Raw genomic sequence first — 23,064 nt, forward strand, 5'->3', positions numbered from 1 at the left:
CTTTTATTTTTTATTTTTAAACAATATTTTGATCATTGCATTTCAATGTAATTGATTTCCTTTGTAATCTTACATATTTTCTTGTATACATTTAAAAATATCATTAAGAAGGGGTCTATGAGCTTCACCAGTGTATAGTTAGAAAATCTTGAACCCCTAAAACTACATTACCAAAAATTCCTTTCTGTATTCCCTAGAATCCTTTTCCTTCTTCCTGGATCCTCACATTTTCGAGACTGTATTTAAGTTTGCTGTGACTCCTCCCGCTCTCTTTTTTACTCGCCACTGGGCTGAGTTCAGGTAGTTCTTTTACTTAGTTATTATTAATAAAACTTTATAAAATATAATACTTTAGTTATTGAATATTTAAAAATCCACACGAGGCTGTCAAAGGCATCCAACATGTAAAAGAGGTTAAGAACCTTTGGACCAGATGCTGTCTATGGTCCTGTCCTTAGCGTTCTGTGGTTCTCTTTAGGGAACCACCTTTCCTTTTCTCTCTGTTTTCTTCTCTACATAAGACTCTACAAAGAAACATTTCCAACATTGCTATCTACAGGTAAATTCATTTATTCAGGGTGTTCAAGGAAGACTGGCACCTCTGGTTCAAAAGCTTAACGAGCTCTTTTTAGGGCCCCTTTCTTTCTGGGGTATCCAGGAAGACTAGTGGCTCTGGTGCAAGGGCTTGCCCAGCTCTTTTAGGGCCCCTTTCCTTCTGGGGTAGGTACTTGTCACACAGCTGTCACCTGTGACTCCAAGAAGCTGTGGCTTATCCATTGGCAAACCATCTTGGCAGATGGGTTAGACTAGTTCGAGGGTAACCGATGGGCCTCGTTAGGGAGGCATCTACCCAGGCGTGTGAAGACTTCCTCTGGTGGAATGGGCAGCTGAGAACAATTTGCTCCAATGACCCTAAGAGAGGTGGAAGCAGGCACAGTGGGTTGCTTGGAGCTCGGTTAGACGTGGAAGAAGCGACAGTCATCCAGTGCATCCCAAGCCATCAGCAGTCGTCCCAACTTTTATCTTGCCACTAGACTTAGACGGCTCTGGAAGACTTTGTGCAACTCTGCCTCATTTAAATCCAGTTTACGAGTGAGTTGAAAGACATCAGTGATGTCATTTTGGTCCTCTTCGGAGGATGAAGGGTTACCACGAACCAAGCAACCCACCAGCATTTCTTTTTTTTTTTTTAGCAGGATATATTTTTTATTTCAAAATGGTACTTGCAATATCTGCTTATAAATAATTGAATTTAAAGTGCATTTGCATAGAGAATGAATTGTATAGTAAACATTTTAAGTGTCAATTGACATGCCTAGACCTTCTAGTGTTGTTTTTTTTTAACATTATTTTATTTGGTCATTTTCATACATTGTTCATTGGAAACAGGTCATTTTCTTTTCCTCCCCCCAACCAGCCCCCCTTCCCTAGCCGACGAGCATTTCGTCTGGGTATCACATGTGTCCTTGCTCTGAACCCATTTCCCTGTTGTTGGTATTTGCATTAGGGGGCTCATTTAGCGTCTCTCCTCGATCATGTCCCCTCAACCTCTGTAGTCAAGCAGTTGCTTTTCCTTGGTGTTTTTACTCCCTCAGTTTGTCCTCTGCTTGTGGATAGTGTTTTTTTGTTTTTTTTTTCTCGTAGATTGCTGCAGGTTGTTCAGGGACATTGTAAAGCCACTAATGGAGAAGTCCATTACCTTCGATTATACCACAGTGTATCAGTCTCTGTGTACAATGTTTTCCTGGTTCTGCACCTCTCACTCTGCATCACTTCCTGGAGGTTGTTCCAGTCTCCATGGAATTCCTCCACTTTATTATTCCTTTGAGCACAATACTATTCCATCACCAACATATACCACAGTTTGTTCAGCCATTCCCCAATTGAAGGGCATCCCCTCGTTTTCCAATTTTTGACCACCACAAAGAGCGCAGCTATGAATATTCTTGTACAAGTCTTTTTCCTATTGTCTTTTTGGGGTACAAACCCAGCAGTGCTATAGCTGGATCAAAGGGCAGACAGTCTTTTATCGCCCTTTGGCATAGTTCTAAATTGCTCTCCAGAATGGTTGGATCAATTCACAACTCCACCAGCAATGCATTAATGTCCCTACTTTGCCACATCCCCTTCAGCATTCATTACTTTCCTTTGCTGTCATGTTGAACAATCTGCTAGGTGTGAGGTGATACCTCAGAGTTGTTTTGATTTGCATCTCTCTGATTATAAGAGATCTAGAACACTTTTTCATGTGCTTATTAATAGTCTTGATTTCTTTAACTGAAAATTGCCTATTAATGTCCCTTGCCCATTTTTCAATTGGAGAATGGCTTGATTTTTTGTACAACTGGTTTAGCTCTTTATAAATATGAGTAATTAGACCTTTATCAGAGGTTTTTGTTATGAAGATTGTTTCCCAATTTGTTGCTTTCCTTCTAATTTTAGTTATATTGGTTTTGTTTGTACAAAACCTTTTTAATTTGATGTAGTCAAAATTATTTATTTTGCATTTTGTGACTCTTTCTAAGTCTTGCTTGGTTTTGAAATCTTTCCCTTCCCAAAGGTCTGACATGTATACTATTCTGTGTTCACCTACTTTACTTATAGTTTCCTTCTTTATGTTCAAGTCATTCACCCATTCTGAGTTTATCTTGGTGTAGGGTGTGAGGTGTTGCTCCAACCTAATCTCTCCCACACTGTTTTCCAATTTTCCCAGCAGTTTTTATCAAATACTAGATTTTTGTCCCAAAAGCTGGGGTCTTTGGGTTTGTCAAAGACTGTCTTACTGAGGTCATTTACCCCAAGTCTATTCCACTGATCCTCCTTTCTGTCTCTTAGCCAGTACCAAATTGTTTTGATGACTGCTGCTTTGTAATATAGTTTGAGATCTGGGACTGCAAGGCCACCTTCTTTTGTATTTTTTTCATTATTTTCCTGGATATCCTTGATCCTTTATTCTTCCAAATGAACTTTGTTATGGTTTTCTCCAATTCAGTAAAATAGTTTTTTGGTAGTTCAATGGGTATGGCACTAAATAGATAAGTTTGGGTAGGATGGTCATTTTTATTATGTTAGCTCATCCTACCCATGAGCAATCAATGTTTTTCCAATTGTTTAGATCTAGTTTTAATTGTTTGGAGAGTGTTTTGTAGTTGTGTTCATATAGTTCCTGTGTTTGTCTCGGCAGATAGGTTCCTAAGTATTTTATATTGTCTCGGGTGACTTTAAATGGAATTTCTCTTTCTAATTCTTGCTGCTGAACTGGGTTGGAGATATGTAGAAATGCTGATGACTTATGTGGGTTTATTTTGTATCCTGCAACTTTGCTAAAGTTGTTGATTATTTCGATTAGCTTTTTGGTTGATTCCCTGGGATTCTTTAAGTAAATCATCCTATCATCCGCAAAGAGTGACAGCTTGGTCTCCTCATTGCCAATTTTAATACCTTCAATTTCTTTTTCTTCTCTAATTGCTATTGCTAGTGTTTCTAGTACAATATTAAATAATAAAGGTGATAATGGGCATCCTTGTTTGACTCCTGATCTTATTGGGAAGGCTTTGAGTTTTTCCCCATTGCAGATGATGTTTGCTGATGGTTTTATGTATATACTGTTTATTATTTTTAGGAAAGGTCCTTCTATTCCTATACTTTCTAGTGTTTTCAATAGGTATGGGTGTTGTATTTTGTCAAAGGCTTTTTCTGCATCTATTGAAATAATCATGTGGTTTTTGTCCGTTTGCATGTTCATATGGTCAATTATGTGAATGGTTTTCCTAATATTGAACCATCCTTGCATTCCTGGAATGAATCCTACCTGATTGTAGTGGATAACCCTTGTGATGACTTGCTGGAGTCTTTTTGCTAGTATCCTATTTAAGATTTTTGCATCTATATTCATTAGGGAGATAGGCCTATAGTTTTCTTTCTCTGTTTTTAACCTGCCTGGCTTTGGGATCAGTACCATGTTTGTGTCATAAAAAGAATTTGGTAGAACCCCTTCTTGGCTTATTCTGTCAAATAGTTTGTATAGTATTGGGGTTAGCTGTTCTTTGAATGTTTGATAGAATTCATTTGTGAATCCATCTGGACCTGGGGGGTTTTTCTTAGGGAGTTCTTTGATGGCTTGTTCAATTTCTTTTTCTGATATGGAGTTGTTTAGGTAATTTATTTATTCTTCTTTTAGTCTAGGCAATTTATATTTTTGTAAGTATTCATCCATATCACTTAGATTGCCATATTTTTTGCCATATAATTGGGCATAATAGTTTTTAATGATTGCCTTGATTTCCTCTTCATTAGAGGTGAAGTCTCCCTTTTCATCTTGGATACTGTCAATTTGGTTTTTTTCTTTCCTTTTTTTAATTAGACTGACTGGTGCTTTGTCAATTTTATTTGTTTTTTCAAAGTACCAGCTTCTAGTCTTGTTTATTAAATCAATAGTTCTTTGACTTTCAATTTTATTAATTTCTCCTTTGATTTTTAGGATCTCTAATTTAGTCTTCATCTGAGGATTTTTAATTTGTTCACTTTCTAGTTTTTTTAATTTGCATGCCCAATTCATTGACCTCTGCCCTTCTTAATTTGTTTATATATGAACTCAAGGATATAAATTTCCCCCTGATTACTGCTTTGGCTGCATCCCATAGGTTTTGAAAGGATGTCTCACCATTGTCATTTTCTTCAATGAAGTTATTAATTGTTTCTATGATTTGTTCTTTAACTAACTGGTTTTGGAGAATCATATTGTTTAATTTCTAATTATTTTTTTTATTTATCTATCCATGTACCCTTACTAATTATTATTTTTATTGCACTGTGGTCTGAGAAGGTTGCATTTATTATTTCTGCCCTTTTGCACTTGTTTGCAATGATTTTGTGCCCTAGTACATGGTCAATTTTTGTGAATGTACCATGTACTGCTGAAAAGAAGGTGTATTCCTTTTTGTCCCTATTTATTTTTCTCCATATGTCTACTAACTCTAATTTTTCTAAGATTTCATTTGCTTCTCTCACCTCTTTCTTATTTATTTTTTGATTTGATTTATCTAGTTCGGATAGGGGAAGGTTCAAATCTCCCACTAGTATAGTTTTTCTATCTATTTCATCCTTGAGCTCCTCTAGTTTCTCCTTTAAAAATTTGGATGCTCTGCCATTTGGTGCATACATATTGAGTACAGATATTTCTTTGTTGTCTATACTGCCTTTTATCAGGATGTAATTACCTTCCCTATCTCTTTTAACTAGATTTATTTTTACTTTGGCTTTGTCTGATATCATGATTGCTACTCCTGTCTTCTTTTTATCATTTGATGCCCAATAGGTTTGGCTCCATCCTCTTACTTTCACTCTATGCGTATCTACCTTCCTTATGTGTGTTTCTTGCAGACAGCATATGGTAGGGTTTTGGATTCTAATCCACTCTGCTATTCACTTGCGTTTTATGGGTGAGTTCATTCCATTCGCATTCAGAGTTGTGATTACTAGCTGTGTATTTCCCAGCATTTTGATTTCTACTCCTGGTCCTGCCTTTTCTTCTTTCACTATTTGCTTCTATACCAAAGTTTGTTTATAGTCAGCCCCCCCCCCCGTTCCCTCCCTTATTTTACTTCCCTTTATACCCCCCTCCCTTCTTATTCCCTCCCTTATTTTCCCCTGTAGTCTTTTTAAAATTCCCCCCCCCCACCCTCTCCCTCCCTTGTACTGCTTCCCTCCCCACCAGTCCATTTTTTACCCTTCTACTCCCCTATAGGGCGCAAATCTATTCTCTTCCCTAATGGATTGGGTTGTTCTTCCCTCTTTGGGTCAGTTTCAAAGTACGTAAGAGTTGAGTATTTCCTGTCTCCAACCTCTTTACCCTTCCAGTATATCGATGTTCTCCCCCTTCCCGCCATGAGATTCTTTGTGACATATAAATTTTCCCCCATTTGTTTCTTTTCCCATTTCTTTTAGTCATAACCTCTTTTCTTTTTTAGCTCTAGTCATGTATATATATATATATACATACACATGTATATGTATTTATGTATGCATATATCTATATACCTATTTATGTCTTATCCTTTCATCCTATACAGTTTGTCACTGTTCCCTCTGAGTGTAATTCTTCTAGCTGCTCAGGTGATAGCAACAGTTTTTAAGAGTTCCCAATGACCTCTTTTCTTATAGGGATATATATCATTTTAATTTATTGAGTCTCTTATAAAATTTTTGTTGTTGTTTTGTTTGTTTTTTTCCCCTCTTTTTTAATTACCTTTTGATGATTCTCTTGAGTTCTGTGGTTGGACATCAAATTTTCTGTTCAGGTCTGGTCTCTTATTTATGAATGCTTGGAACTTTTCTGTTGTGTTGAATGACCATACTTTGCCCTGTAAGAATATAGTCAGTTTTGATGGGTATTTTATTCTTGGTTGTAGACCTAGTTCCCTTGCTTTCCAGAATATCGTATTCCATGCCTTTCGGTCCTTCAGTATGGATGCAGCCAGATCCTGTGTTAACCTCACCATGTTTCCATGGTATCTGAATGGCTTCTTCTTGGCAGCTTATAATATCTTTTCTTTCATCTGATTGTTTTTGAATTTGGCTATAACATTTCTTGGTGTTGTCAGTTGGGAATTAAATACAGGGGGTGATCTGTGGATTCTTTCAATCTCCACTTTCCCCTCTTGTTCTAGGATTTCGGGACAGTTTTCCTGGATAATTTCCTCTAGTATTATGTCCAGGCTTTTTCTTTTGTCATGGTCTTCTGGTAGTCCATTTATTCTTAAATTGTCTCTTCTTGAACGATTTTCTAAATTGTCTGTTTTGTGAATGAGATGCTTCACATTTTCCTCAATTTTTTCATTCTTTTTGTTTTGTTTTATAGTGTCCTGCTGCCTTGTGAGGTCACTTGATTCTAGTTGTTGTACTCTGGTTCTTAAAGATTGGATTTCATCTCTGGCTTTTTTGGTCGTCTTTTCCCTTCTGGTCTGATTTTCTTTGAAGATCGTCTTTCATCCTCTTTACCTCATCTTTCATCTCCTTTGCCTCATCTTTCATCTCCTTTGCCTCATTTTCCAGCTGGTTGATTTTGGCTTTCAAGACACTATTTTCTTGTTTTAGTTCAAGTGCCTCTGTTTCCAGATGACTTATCTTAATTTTTAAGTTCTTTTCCCAATTGTCTTCAGCCTCTCTTAGTTGTGTTTTGAGTTCTTCCACAGCCTATATCCAATTTGCTGGGATTTCTGGTTTATCGTTTGCTGATCTCTCCCCCTGTGTTCCATTTGCTGAGTAGTAGTTGTCTATTGTAGTTTCTTTCTTCTTTTTATGTTGTTTGCTCAAATTCACCCCTTCTTTATTCCCTGTATTTGACTGTGCTCTTGTTCCTCTCATTTTCTTTGTTTTTTGGGGACTTCTATCAGTCTCCCCTCTTGGAGCTTTAACAGAAGATCTCTTGGTGTAGTCTCTGGAGGAGGGTTGTTGGGGACTTGAGCTTCCTTGTCCTCTGGAAGATTTTGATTGGCTTAAAGTCCAGCAGTCAATGAGGATGGGTGGGGAGCCTGGGCTTCCCTGAGTCCTGGAGACTTTTGATGGGATTAGATTCAGCTGGTTCTTTCAGAAGACTCTGCTCTCTAAGGAGGGAGGGGTCGTGGCCTCCCTGGGCTCTGAGGGCTCCTGATGGGATTAGGTTCTGCTTGTTTGTACTGAATGAGCCCTAAAGCAAAAAACCTCCTCCTCCACAATCTGTGTTGAATGCCTGGAGACTGGCCCAGGTTTGCTTTCAAGGTAAGCCCTTCGCCAGCCCTGTTTCTGTTCTTTCAGAAGCTCTGAGGGCTCCTGATGGGATTAGGTTCAGCTGGTGTGAGCCAAAAAAAAACAAAACAAAACACCAACCTCCTCCTCCACAATCTGTGTTGAATGCCCGGAGACTGGCCCAGGTTACTTTCAAGGTAAGCTCTTCGGAGCAACCCCTTTGCAGGCGCTAAGATTTCTGTCCTTTCAGTAGCTCTGAGGGCTCCTGATGGGATTGGGTTCAGCTGGTGCCCTAAAGCTGGGACCTCCCTTGAGACTCAGTTGGAAGGACCCAGCCAGGAGGCTACAGGCTTCCCCCTTCTCTCTATGTTTCCCTGCCGTCTGCGTTGGGCATCCCGGAGACTGGCTCAGGTTGCTTTCAAGGTGAGTCCTTCAAAATAGCCAGCTCTGGGGCCCCTTTTCCAACCCTGAAATTCCCACTGCTGCCGTGGGCTCAGCACTCTGGGTGTTGGGGGGGATGGGTCCTGGGACCTTCCTTCTGTCTGCCCCTTAGATCCAAGTGATCTAGGGTTTTGGCTTTTGGGGGCCGTACCTTTTGATCCAGGTCCGGGAGGAGGGTTCCCTGGGTCTGTCCTGTTGTTCAGCTTGCATTTCGGTGTCCTAGGAGCTCTCAGTTTGAGATTGGTAAGGAAGGGTTTCTGAGGTCTGAACTTTTGCAGCTTCTAAGCCGCCATCTTCCAATTAAGCTGAACTGCTACTGGGAAAGTTTCCAGCTCCTCCTGGGCACTCACTCCCCAAGGTGCATGGCTCAGCAATGCCTGGCATGTGCGTCCAACTCCGCAGAGCAGGTCCTAGCCCAGTCCCGCAACCTCCCGCAGCGCCCCGCTGCCTCTGCCCTGCAGCTGCTAGGGTTGCTCCCACTCCTCCTCCTCCTCCAGCCGCTCCAGGGGCTGCTACTGCCAGGCGGCTCTAGCATTTCTTAAGTACCTGCTAGGTGCCAAGCCCTGGGCTTGAGATAAAAACATGCCTGTCAGGAGTTTACTGAAGAGAACTGGGGAAGTACCACATCCACACAAAATGATTTTTTTCGGGAGATTTGGCAGTAGCAAGTGGGGGCATCCCAATAGACCTCAGAACCTCCCCCACTGTCTTTTCAGGCTGTCTAGGGAATGTCCTATCTAGACACTCTGTAACTCACTTCTGGTGAGTCTAGAAAACACTATGCTCTGGGCAGGCTTCCTTTCTTTAGCATTTTCCTGAAAGGCACATCATGCTGGGCTTGGGGATCAAAGCCTGCAGACCTGCCCCTGGGCACTTGTCACCAGAGTTTTCCACACGACACACAGCTAGGGAATGAATCAGCTAGGATGCGTCTACCTATCATGTGCCTAGCCCTGTGCCAAGTTTAGGGAGTAGGAGGGAGTATATGCGAGAATCATCGAGGGGAAAGGGAACCCACGCAGCCAGGTGGCTCAGTGGATGGAGAGCCAAGCCTAGAGATGGGAGAACTTTGGTTTAAATCTGGCCTCAGACACTTCCTAGCTGTGTGAGCCTGGCCAAGCTGCTTCACCCCCATTTTACTTAGCCCTCATCACTCTTCTGCTTATTGATTCTAAGAAGGGAAGGGTTTGAAAAAACAACCAAATAGAAGAGAGTTTGAGAGACTGATTTATCCAAATAGGCAATATAAAAATTAAAATTGATCTTAAATAATAAAAATATTATATTTTAAGAGATTTATTAAATATAGTTAGAAATAAAGGAATAAAAGTGATACAAAATAAAACCACGTGCCCATAGCTAATCAGCCTGTTAAAAGCCCCATGCTTACCACTACCATGCTCCAGACAGGAAGGAAAGAGAAACCCAAGCAGGACCGCCCACTGAATTTATCCCCTGTCTACAGGAAGTATGGAATGATAGGATGTCAGTGGGCTCCTGGGAAATGTAGTTCTTTTTCTAGGGTAACAGATTTTCAATTATACAGCAGGTCCCTTCCATAAGCTCCCAGCTGGGAATAGGACATAGGGTAGGGCAAGTTTTGATGGGTAATGAGGGGAAGGGAGAAGAAGGGGGGGAGCCAGGGGAAACTAGGTAACGGGTAGAGCTGCTCCGGGTAGCTACAGGGCATTAAGGAAGCTCTAGGCTGAAGGTGAGAGAAAGCTACCCACCTCCAAAGGGGGATCACATGGATGAAGGAACAGAGTTTCTTCTCAACTTTACAATTTTGTCCATAGTTGGATGAATGCTGAAAGAAAGGCAGCTGACAAATGAGGTCAACATGGTGGACAGTGGAGGTGGGGAGACAGTGTTGAAACAGTCATCTCTTGGTATTGAGTAGAGTCTCCTGATTTAGGGAGATCAGCTGGTTTTCCTTAAGAGTACCTTGGGCAGTGGGTGGCTCAGTGGATTGACAGCCAGGCCTAGAGATGGGAGGTCCTGGGTTCAAATGTGACCTCAGACACTTTATAGCTGTGTGACCCTGGGCAAGTCACTTGACCCCCATTGACCCCCACTCTGCCTTAGAGTCAACACACAGTATTGATTCCAAGACAGAACGTAAGGGTTTAAAAAAAAAAAGTGCCTTCTTAGGTAAGGGAAAGGGGGGAGGGCAAGAGAAAAATAGAACGAGACATGGATTTTTGGACATAACTAATGTGAGAATTTGTTTCTCTTGGATAAGCATCTTTATTATGATTTATTGTGTATTGATAACAAATCATATATTATTTTTATATTACATATTATATTATGCTATATAAATGAAAATAAATGGTAATAAAAATATCTCCCAAGTGAGGTATAGATCAGAGAGAATAAAAAAAGAAAAGAAATACATGTAGAAATTGCTCTCTGAGGAGGGTGAGGTAAACAGATATTAAGGGGAAATTTGGGTAAGTTGTAAAAACAAAGCATAATTAGAAATCAATTTAAAGGGGGCAGCTGGGTAGCTCAGTGGATTGAGAGTCAGGTCTAGAGATGGAAGGTCTTGGTTTCAAATGGGACATCAGATACTTTCTAGTTGTGTGACCCTGGGCAAGTCACTTAAAACCAATTGTTTGGTCCTTACTCCTCTTCTGTGAAACCAATACACAGTTATATAAAATACCAATTAAAAAAATTCATTGAAAGAAAACTGTTTTTTTAAAAGAATATATGATGGGGCCAAGCCAAAATGGGCTACCATGCTTTGCCTATTGACCTTTAAAGGAAAGTTGGGTCTCTGAGAAAGCAACCCAGAGAATTGAAAAGATTTAGAAGTCTACATGAGTAACACTGGAGATTAGAGGTAGGGATGGAATGGGGGTGGTGGTATGTCATTAAATGCCATTCCTTTGAAGTCTAATACTGGGGAATTCCAACCACAATCTGAGATTTTGAGGTGGAGGTGAGAAGTAAGAAAAAAATGAGAGAAGGAAAAAAATAATGACTGAAAGGCAAGAGGAAGAGAAGAAAGAAGAGTGTTTGAGGGAGAAGTAGGAAGGTAAAAGAAAATTGTTTGATTGGGGAATTTTATTACCTCCAAACACAGAGGAGAACCTTGCCAAAAGCCAGGGCAGGGAAAGAAAAATGAAAGCTAGTTGGCAACTCTACAGGAGGGATACATAGTCTTGGGAAAGAAGAAGCTCAGTTCCTGAGAAGTAGTTGGTTTGGCCTTGCGTGGGGTTTCATCTCCAGAGCAGACATCCCCGGATTAGGGTTGAGTTCTATTAAGAATATTCTAAATTGAATTGGATTAAGCTCAGAGACAAAACGTTATGTTTCATATATATTGAGATATTCAGTCAGTGACTTTTTTCAATCAATGAACATTTGCCTATTCTCACTCTCAACTTTGCCAAGCTGAGAGAGATATGAAGCAGAACCTTTACAGTTGGCATAATTTGCATTTCCCTAAGTATTAATGATTTAGAACGTTTTTAGATGGATATCGATAGTTTGAATTTCTTCTGAAAATGGTGAGTGCTTCTTCTCTGACCATTTATTAATGGAGAATAGTTCTGATTCTTGTACATTTGATTGAGCTCCCTATATATCTTAGTAATTATTCCTTTATCAGAGAAACTTGCTTCAAAGATCCACCCCCACCCCCCGCAATTTACCTGCTTCTCTTCTAATTTTAGCTGCATTTGTTTTGTTTGTGTGAAATCTTTTTAGTTTTGAGTGATCTTTATTGTCCATTTTATCTTCTGTGAGCTGCTTCCTCTCTTATTTGGTCATGACTTCTTCCCCTATTCATAGATTTGACAGGTAATTTCTTTCTTGATCCTCTAATTGTTTATGATATCACCTTCTATATTGAAGTTATATCCTCATTTGATGGGCTTATCTTGTTATACAATATGAGACGTTGGTCTATGCTTATTTTCTGTCAGACGGCTTTCAGGCTTTCCCAACATTTTTTGTTGAATGGCGCATTCTTACACCAATAACTAGAATCTTTGGAATTTTCAAACACGAGTTGTTGCTGGTCAGTCATTTCAGTTGTGTCTGACTCTTTATGACCCTATTTTGGAGTTTTCTTGGCAAAAACACTAGAGTAGTTTGTGATTTCCCTTTCCATTTTATGGATGAGGGATTGAGACAAATAGGGTTAAGTGACTTGCCCAGGGTCTCGCAATTAGAAAGTATCTGAGGCCAGATTTGAACTCAGGAAGAGAAGTCTCACTGACTCCAGGCCTAGTACTTTATCTACTACATCATAAAATTGCCCGTCAAACATGGAACTATTCTGCTAATTTTATTATTTATATTGTGTACTTAATTTATTCCACAAATCACACTCTAACTAGTACCAACTTTTTTGATGAATGCTCCTTTTGTAGCATAATTTGTACAGTACAAGTTCTTCTAGGCCTCTTTCCTTCCTACATTTTTAAAATTTTTCTTTGAGATTCTTAACCTTTATTCCCCCAGATGATTTTTGTTATTTTTTAAGTGCTAAAGCTAGATTTGAACCAGGTCTTCCTGACTCTAGGCCTGGCACTCTATCCATTGAGCCATGCTGTTATATTCTTTCTTTTTTAAACCCTTACCTTTTGTCATAGTATCAGTTCTGAGACAGAAGAGCGGTAAGGGCTAGGCATTTGGGGTTACCTGACTTGCCTGAATGAGGGCAGATTTGAACCCAGGTCTTCCCCATTTAGGTCTGGCACTCTATCCACTCTGCTACCTAGTTACTCCTATATAAATTTTTCATTGGCTCCTTGCTTCCATCCCCCTTTTAAAAATCTAAACTGCTTGGTGAGTTCCCTGTCATCTACATTTGCATCTCCTGACAAATCCCATTTTCCTTCATTATTGAAATTGCTTCTTCAGAATTTCTTTCTTGAATGTCTCTTGTTCCAACTGGGCTGACTTCCCCTGAAGCTCCATGGGATCGCACTTTTCTTTCCTCTGAACCTATCTAAATCTGCTTTTCTAAAAGTCAGACAATGCCTAGATTTTCTCTCATTCTGTATCACAAACTCTAGGAAGGAGTGGACACTTCTGCTTCCTCCCCAGTTCCCATCATCCCTGGCCCCACAACAACCCATTTATTGCTCCCTATTGGTGAGAATCACATCCTAAGTTAGACTTTGCCTTGGTGTGCTCTCTCCATCTTTTGAAGGATGAAATGATCACTATGGCAAGTCAGTTCATCAATAAACATTTATTCAGTTACTTCTAAGATACAAAGAAAAGCAAAACTCCATCTTCAGAGAAAGAACTGTTGGAGTAGGAATGCAGATGAAAACATATGATTTATCACTGCACATGGTTTGGGGTTTGGGTTTTATAAGATTATTCATGAACAATTGCATGATAATACGTGTAAGCCAAATTGCATTGGTTGCAAGCTCTGGGAGAAGGGAGGGAAGGAGAAAGGGAGACAATTTGGATCATATAATTTTGGAAAACTTAAGTGGAAATTTATTACCTGTAATTGGTGAGAGAGAGAGAAGGAGGGAGAGAGAGGGAGGGAGGGAAGAGGGAAGAAAGAAAAATGAAAGAAAGAAAGGAAGGAAGGAAGGGAAGGAGGGAGGGAGGAAAATAAAAAAGAAAGAGAAAGTGAGAAAGAGACAGAAAGAGAAAAAGAGACAGAGAGAAAGAAAGAAGAAAGAAAGACAAAGAGAAAGAGAGAGAAAGGAAGGAAGGAAGGAAGGAAGGAAGGAAGGAAGGAAGGAAGGAAGGAAGGAAGGAAGGAAGGAAGGAAGGAAGGAAGGAAGGAAGGAAGGAAGGAAGGAAGGAAGGAAGGAAGGAAGGAAGGAGCATTGAAGAACTCCAAAATTAATTAGCTTGCAGTGTATCAAGAACAAGTGAATTCAAGTTGACAAATAGGAACAAGTACAAACTGTTCTGAATTGGGCATAAATACGCCCACTCCCCCTCACATTCATGTGGCTGTGAGTTCCAACCAGGAGAAGGATATTTAGAAACCAAGCAGATATTTGAAAATCCTTTCTCGGAGTAGAGTTGGAGGATTTTCTCAGGGAACTGCCTTTCCCTTTCTGGACTCATTACTCTCTTGGACTCCGAGCAAAATTGCAGAGATTGGGCTCTGTCAAAGAACTCGGCAATTTGTAAACTAGAAGAATGGGGTGCCCCATAAGAGGCTGTGTGGATTCCATCCTTGGACATCTTCAAGGGTTAGTCTGTTATCTGGGCTGGAGGAAGGGCTAACTGTGAGCCATCAGGGATTCCTCCCAACAAACCTTTCAGCTCACCGCCTCCTCTCTTCACCAGCTAATCTCAGCTGCACTAAGGTGGTGGGAAAGGAATTTTTGCCCTTCTCAGTAGGATTTACATTTTTTTTAAGGCAACTCTAGGGGTAACCCAAAGGTACAAACCCAAGGGCCATTTCTCAGTTCTCATCTTTTACCTCTTGGCAGAATTTTACCTTATTTCCCAGCCAGTCCTTCTGGGTATTCTTTTCTCTTTGGGTTTTCGTGGCCATGCCTTTTCTTGATTGTCCTCCTTCTTGTCTGGCTATTCCTCAGTATCCTTTGCAGGATTATTATCTGTATCTGCCCTCTTACTTTGGGTATAACCCAAGGCTTAGAAATAAGGTACATGTTTCTTTTCTCTCTATGGTCTCCCAGGAATCCCATTAGTTCAGTGACATTTCCTATGTAGATGTTTCTCAGGTCTGTCTCCAGTTCTACTATCTCTGAATTGACAAATATTATTAAATACCTATTATGTGGGGCAGCTAGGTAGATAGAGAGCCAGTCCTGGAGATGGGAAGTCTTGGGTTCAAATCTGACCTCAGACACTTTCTAGTTGTGTGGCCCTGGTAAGTCACTTAACTCCAATTGCCTAGCCCTTACCACTCTTCTGCCTTGGAACTCATTCTTAGTATTGATTCTAAGGCAGACAGTAACAGTAATTAAAAAATAATTCAATCAATATAAGTTATTAATTCCTAGGCAAAAGAGCAGCAAGGGTTAGGCAACTGGAGGTAAGTGACTTGTCTAGGATCATACAGCTAGGAAGTGTGTGAATCCAGAGTTGAACTCAGGACCTCCCATCTCCAGGCCTGGCATTCTAACCACTGAGCCACCTGGTTTACAAAAATTTAATTCAGACAGAAATATTATAACAAAATAAGGATACAATAAAACAAAGATATTTCATTCTTTAATATTTTACCCTTTTCCCAAATAGATGTGAAAAGAATTTTAAAAATTATTTTTCTAAAATTTTGAGTTCTAAATTTTTTCCTTTTCCTCTCCCTGAGATGGTATGCAATTTTATATTGGTTATATATATGATATAGATATTATATTTTAAAACCAAGTCAATAGGTGGCCCATAGGGATCCCCAAGTAGGGTTAGTGGCTATCTGAGTTTGACATCACTAGGTTCACTGAAAAAGGAAGTAAGGTGAAATGAACCTGGAAAGGAAAAAAGAGCCTCCATTCTTCTGGACATTTGCTGCCAAGGAACAAGTTTAATATCTGCCTAAAAGTTTGATTCCAAGGTAATAATCTGGAAAGGGAAGGAATTAATATTTTAAAAGTATTTATCCTGTCTCTCAATTGGGGAATGGCTGAACAAATTGTGGTATATAACAGTGATGGAATACTATTGTGCTATAAGGAATGATGAATTGATGGATTTCTATAAGAACTGGAAAGACCTACGTGAACTGATACAAAGTGAAATAAGCAGAACCAGGAGATTATTTTACACAGTAACAGCAATATTGTGGAATGATCAACTGTGTTAGATTTTGCTACTCTCAGCAATACAACAATCCAGAACAATTCTGAGGGATTTATGAAAAAGAATGCTATCCACCTCCAGAGAAAGAACTGTTGGGGTAGGAATGCAGATGAAAACATGATTTGTTGCTTGTTTATTTGCTTATTTGTGTTGGGGTTTTAATTTTTTTTCTTTTAGTACTTTTTTCTTTTGATAATATGGCTTATGCAGAAATGTTTTGCATTACTTCATATGTATAATGGATTTCACTTTTCTTTTTTTATTTATTTAAAATTTTTATTTTATTTTTAAAAATATTTTCCTATGTTTCCATGATTCATTTTCTTTCCCTCTCCTCTTCCGTCCCCCCCCCCCCCAGAGCCAACAAGCAATTCCACTGGATTGTACAAATGTTATCATTTGATACCTATTTTCACATTATTCATTTTTACTATAGAGCAATCTTTTAAAGTTGAAATGGGGTTTTAGTTTTATAAGATTATTCACTTACAAAAAAGAACAATATAGTTTGTGTGATAACCCACGTATAATCCAGATTGAAGTGCTTGCCAGCTCCAGGAGGAGGGAGGTAAGAAGGGAGGGAGATCATTTGGATCATATAACTTTGGGGAAACATATATGGAAATTTGCTACATGTAATTTGTAATAAATAAAATTTAAAAATAATTTAAAAGTATTTATCCTAAGAGTAATAGAGCTCTTTGAGAAAAAGCAGAGTGGCACAGAAGGCCTGCCCTTTAGAAATATCATGTTGGCCAGCTATGCAAAGGATGGTTGGGGGAAGAGGGAAGCTGGGGACAGGAAAACTGATTCAAAGGTTTTTTGCAATTTAGCTTCCCCGTGTTAAATATTTATTATGTACCAGATCCCAGGCTAAGCTCAGTGGATACAGAGAAAGGTCCTTGTCTTCAAGGTGGTTCCAATCCAATGGGGAAGACATGTAGACAACTAGGTCCCTCTAAGATGGACAAAGTGGATATATACATTATAGATTAAATAAAATATTTCATCCATGGGTACCCTTCAGGGTACTATTTCCTCCCTGAGTCTTCTCTTCTTCACGGCTAAATATCCTCACTGTGGTCCATGGATACCCAAGCAGCAATGCAATTCCCAATGTAATTAATACAACCCAGTTTAGAATATTCCTAGAGAACTCAAGTCTAACCCCAGAATGTGTGTCATGGGGATGAAGCTCCATCCAGGGCCAAACCAACCACTTCTCAGGAATTGAGCTTCCTTCTTCCCCCAAGGCTACACATCCTTCTCCATTAAAGCTGCCAACCACAACTCTCATTCTTCCCTCTTCCTTACTGAGGCTGGTTGCAAGGCTCACACCTGTCATCCAGAGCAGCCTCCATTCTCCTGGGCTTTTGCTGCCAAGGAACAAGTTTCATATTGCCTATGGGTTTGATTCCAAGGCAATGTTGTTCTCTGCTCCCAAACCTTTCTCCTCTTCTTGATTCCCTAGTACACTTGTTTTGTCTTTCCTCTCCCTGTTCTCCATTCTCCATTTCCTCTTCTTATTTGCCTTGGTTTTCACTCACGTCAGCTGCCCATCCCAGCCTACTCTGCTCCCTCCTCATGTTCCGGGAGTAATCAAAGACCACACTGCTTGATATGGTCACATGTGGAAATCAGGGACTGCAAAGTAGCCCCCAGGAAGGATGGAAACATCCACCGAAACCCTCCTAAGTGACTTTCCTTATTAACATCCCCTTGTTAATGGAATTGCTATGATTATTATTCTTACTTAGCCCCAGGAAAAATAGATGAGAACAACATGCTTACAGGGCTAATACAGATGTCCCATTTTGTCCCCCCAGAATATTACCAGGAGATTCCACTTACAAAATTAAACCTAAGGATTCTTATATACCCACTTAGATAGGACCCTCTTTTCTAGGCATAAAAACTTCTCGCAAATCTGGGACATGTTGATTCTATCCTCTGACCCTGCACTTAGCAACAGTGTTTATGTTGATTATCTCCTTAGGCTTTCTCATCTGTTGTTAGGTTCTATGGAAACATGTATGTTGAAAAATGATTGTGTGCCAGAAAAGCATGTACTCACTGAAGCTATAAAATAAACAAACCCCATGTAATGATAGAATGCTGGGTGATGCCTAAGCACAGAATTGAGCACTCAGTTGTCTCTCATCTCTTATTCGCCTAACTGCTTCACCTAGTCAGAAGGACCCTGTACTTTGAGAGACCATGGGCTTGGCAGTCAAAACTCACCATTATCTACTTCCTTACTTCTCAGTCGGCACTTGAAATAATGCATTGGTAGTGAGGCTCATTGGATAGAGTACCAGGCCTAGAGAGGGGAGGTCCTGGGTTCAAATGTGACCTCGGATACTTTTTAGCTGTGAGACTCTGGGAAGATCACTTAATCCTCATTGCCAAGCTTTTCCCATTCTTTTGCCTTGGAAGCGATACTTAGTATTAATTTTAAGATGGAAGGTAATGGTTTAAATAACATAATTCTTTGGTGATCTTTCCATGCACACATAACTAGCTTCCAGATTATGATGACCAAGTAGCTCCTTGGACTCTCATAGTAGACCTGTGGAAGTAGGCAAGGCAGGTATCATCTTCTTTTTATAAATAACATGATATAATATAATATACACAAGGCAATATAACATAATATATAATATAATGTAAAATATAATATAATATAAATAATCCCAGGGCTTCCTGTGTTGCTGGTTGCTGGTCCTGGAGTCTTTATGGCCATCATAATGGTGCCCAGATGCACTATTCCCTTAGCTGAGACCCCAAGGGTTAAAGAATGATGAAAGGAAGGAAACAAGCATTTATTAAGTGCCTACCATGTGCTAAGTGCTTTACAAATTTATCATTTGAGCTTTAAGACAGTCCTGAAGCAGGTACTATCATCATCCTCATTTTATCCCTGAGGAAACTGAGGCAGATAGCAGTTAAGTGACTAGGGCCATATAACTAGTGTCTGAGGTAAGATTTGAACTTGGGTCCAAACCCTAGTTGTCATGGGAATTAAAGATGTAGGATAGAGACATGAATGTTCTTTAGTTGTTTCTTATTAGCTAGCATCATATCTTTAGAATTGGTAGGGCAACTGGGTAGCATAGTGGACAGAGTGCTGGGTCTACAACCAGGAAGACCTGAGTTCAAAGCCAGCCTTAAACACATACTATGTAACTCTGAACAAGTCATTGAATTCCTGTTTATCTCAGTTTCCTCACCTGTCAAATGAGCTAGAGAAGGAAATGACAAACCACTCTAGTATCTTTGCCAAGAAAACCCCAAAGAGTCAGATGTGACTGAAACAATTGAACAAAAACAACAAACAAGGACCTTATTATATCTTTTTATCTAGAACAGAGGCTCTTCATCATTTTTGTATCCCTTTGGCCGTCTAGTGAAGCTTATGGACCATTTCTCAGAATAATGTTTATAATGCATAAAAGAAAAAGCATATGTTTAAAAAAGAATCCAACTATATTGAAATAAAGATGATTTTTCTCTTGTCCAAGTTCAGAGACTCTGAAATCCATCAGTCTCAGGGTAAGAAGCCAGGAACTCCATCAGCTTTGAGGGTACTGTTGGGATGAAAATGGATAAAAGTTGTCAAGAAGACCTGGATTTAGATCTCAGCTCTATGACTTATTTTGAGGTTTTGAGTGAGACACTAAGTTCTTTTGGGACTTACCGCGGATCTCTGTGGCCAGTTTTATCACTTCCAACGCCATGCAGCCAACGTGGCAATGAGCCTTTCCAGATCAAGTTAGGCTGGTCCGCCAATGACAGACACTTTCCATCAAGGCTTGGACAAGGAGTTTTTCCAGGTAGAGCTTGTCTGACAGACCTTACCCTGTCCTGCTGACATAGCCTCAGGAAATACAGGTATAGTAACAGGAAGGCCCAGCCTTGGGCAGAATAGAACTATGACCACTCATTTCTGTTTTTCCTTCACTCTTCAGAGCCCCAGATGTTTCTCTTAAGCATTAGGCCTTCCTACTCTTTAATGGCCTTATTACTGACCCTTTATTTAAGCTGAGGTATGACTGATAACAGCGTGGAGTAAATACTTCTTGCCTGGATTTGCATTTTTAAAAAAGGTATAAAAGCCTTAAATTAAAAGGAGAGAAAGAGAAAGAGATTAGGTCCAGTGGATAAATATTTGAAGGAAGAAGGGCCTTTAATGACTCCCCTTTCCACACAAATCAGACCACATTGACATGGAAAAGAATGCTTGGGTAGCTAGGTAGCATAGTGGATAGAGTGCCAAGCCAAGGAGTGTGGAGGTCCTGGTTCAAATCTGTCCTCAGATACTTCCTAGCTGTGGCTAAATCACTTGGACCTAACCTTTGTAGCTCTTTTGCTTTGGAACCCCAATATTTAGTATTGATTCTAGGACAGAAGGTAAGGGTTTAAAAAAAAAAAAGAATGCTGATACTCCTCCTCTTGTGTTCTGGCATGGGTGCTGGGAGAGAATGGGGAAATAGCCTTATCTTATTCATATGAATGAGCAAGAGCTCTCACATATCTGTATGGTGACCTCATCTCAGTGCCAGGCTGGCCAGCTTAGCAGTGTGATAATGAGGACTTTGGATGGGGGTGTGGAATGGAGAAGGAGGTGAAGAGTCAGGAGTTCCACTCCTAGCTAGCCTAGAGATAAAAGGCAAACTGGAATGGTTCCCTTAGCCCAGAACCCAAGGGTAAGGAGTGGGACAAAGATGGCATGTCTACCTAGGTTGGGTGATGATGGGAATTTCATTGGAGGTGGGGAGTGGAGGCTGATTAAAGACATGGGAGGCAGAAGCCTTAGCTCTGTAAACAATCACTTCACTCAATAAATATTTATTAAATGCCTGAGGAGCAGAGTAGGAGAATGGAAAGAGCAAGGGATTTGAAGTCAGAAGATTGTCAATTGGGGCTCAGCTGTTTGCCTAAAAAAAAAAATCAGAGAATCTGGGGCAGCTAGGTGACTCAGTGGATACAGAACTAGGCCTGGAGGTGGGAGGTCCTGGTTTCAAATATGTCCTCAGACACTTCCTAGCTGTGTGACCCTGGGCAAGTCAATTAACCCCTGTGCCTAGCTCTTACTGCTCTTCTGCCCTGAAACTGATACAGAAGTTAAAAGGTTTAAAAAAATCTCCATAGTACCTGTGAAATCACAGGGAAAGAGAGATCCCAATAAGGATGTTTTCTTGCAAATGCAGCTAGACACCATCTTCACCAATTTAATTTTGAGAAAATCAATTGCCTAGTAGTATAGAAGGTAACTTGCCTAGAGTCCCACGTGAAGTCAAAATGGGTCAGAAGTAGGATCGGAATCCAAGTCTTCCTGACTCTGAAGCCAACATTCTATCCACTATTGCTGGCTGCTGGTTACTACCACTTCATATTGAGGGCTTTGAACTAAGGTAGCCTCAAAGGTCTGTCTAATTCTGACTCGATATGTTGGGTAGATAAAGAAATCATCCTAGCTCCTTGGGGGGACAAGGCACAATGAGGTCAGACCCAGTGGTTCTAATCCTTGGTGGGTAAGGGGAAGATGACACACACCACTAGGAAGGGAAGGCACAAAACGTCATGGTTATTGGCCCTTAAACACAGTTGTGGTCATGGATTGGGGTCAAGGGGAATAGAGAATGGCTGGGAGAGAGGACGTGCATTGAAAACTGCACCCGAGCTTAGCTGAACTACCAATGATCATGAATCAGTGAGTTTGAGATTGGGAGGGGACACCAGTGACCAATCTGTACTCCCCACGTGCCCCAAAGAATCCCCCATACTACATTATATGTTTGAAGATTTCCCGGGAAGGGAATCCTACCTGCTCCCCAGGCAGTGTGTGCCATTTCTAGACAGCCCTAGTTGTTAGGAAATTGTTTTCCTAACATCAGGTTTAAACTGCCCTTTTTGAAACATCTGCTCCTAGCTCCTGATTCTTCTCTCTGGGGCTGAGCAGAATGAGTCTAATTCCTTTCCCAGATAACTACTCTTCACCTACTCAAGACTGCAATGATGTTGCCCCACCCTCACTCTTCATTCTTTTCTTAAAGCTAAACATCCCCATTTGCTTCAACTGATTTCATACAGAAAGGATCTGGGGAATAGAATCCTTCCTATGGTTCTAGAACTAAACACAGAACTTCCAATGTAGTCTGATACTGGTCTTTTTGGGGGAAACTGGGAAAACTTTCTCAAGAAATTAATGGAGGAGACAAAATGCAAACAACTGTGGATGAACCAGATATGGGTGGGATTAATTGGAGATAATTAACTGAGGAGTGGTATTAAGATGAAGGGGCACTGGGAAAGGATTCAAGCCGGAGGAGAGACTTTAGCTGAGGCTGGAAGAAAGCCAGGGAGGCCAGGAGGTGGAGATGGAGAGCCTTCATCTTTCCCAAGCTAGGTCTTGTACTCCTCAGAGGGCCATTTGGTTCTACCTCAACACCCTCTTCCCTTTGTTGTTGGGTTACAAGGTGATGCTGTATACATTTTACAGATGGGGAAACAAGTGTGGAGCAAAAAAACTACTTGCCCACAGTAACATGGCCAGTAGAAGAGGGACTTGAAGCTGGGACTTTGGCCTCAGTGCCCTTTATGCTATATACCATGTTGTCTACTAGCATAAAGATTTGGTATTGAAAGGAGGGCAGAGATGGGGCTCTCTTCATTGCAACTGAAGAACACAGAACTAAGGAACTTCATGAAGGAGCAGGAGGCAAGATGGTAATATAAAACTGTAGGGTAGTGGGAAAAACAGCAGGAGTCTAAAAACCCAAATTGGAGCCCCTTTTCCTACTGAGACCTCTCTGAGCCTCAATTTTTAAATCTGCGAAATGAGGTTATATACTATATACCTTATGGGGTAGGTATGAGGGTGAAATGAGGTAATGATTATAAAATGAATAAAACATTTTATGAAACGCAAATTTCAATGTGTTATTTTATCAATATATTATAGTTATATAGAACCTAGTAAAATGGTTATTATTAATGAAAGAATTTATGAATGCCAGTCTCAGTGAAAAATTATTGCTGGTTAGGTTACATTCCTAAACCACAGTGAATGCCAGATGCATATCTTATCAGGTCTAACCTGTGCTTGCAACTCCTGGGTAGTATGATATT

General features: G+C 40.2%; 1 protein-coding gene across 1 annotated transcript in view; it reads right to left on the minus strand.

Moving 5' to 3' along the window:
- Positions 1-19,490: 19,490 nt before the first annotated feature.
- The window catches only part of TTC7A (tetratricopeptide repeat domain 7A), a 194,450-nt gene continuing 190,876 nt past the window's right edge, over positions 19,491-23,064 (minus strand). The window contains exon 20 of the mRNA XM_007476857.3: positions 19,491-19,520. Coding sequence (XP_007476919.1) covers positions 19,506-19,520 — 15 coding nt within the window. The 3' untranslated portion in view covers positions 19,491-19,505. The remainder of the gene's footprint in view (positions 19,521-23,064) is intronic.

This window comes from Monodelphis domestica, chromosome 1, assembly GCF_027887165.1.
Source record: "Monodelphis domestica isolate mMonDom1 chromosome 1, mMonDom1.pri, whole genome shotgun sequence".
Lineage (NCBI taxonomy): Eukaryota > Metazoa > Chordata > Mammalia > Didelphimorphia > Didelphidae > Monodelphis > Monodelphis domestica.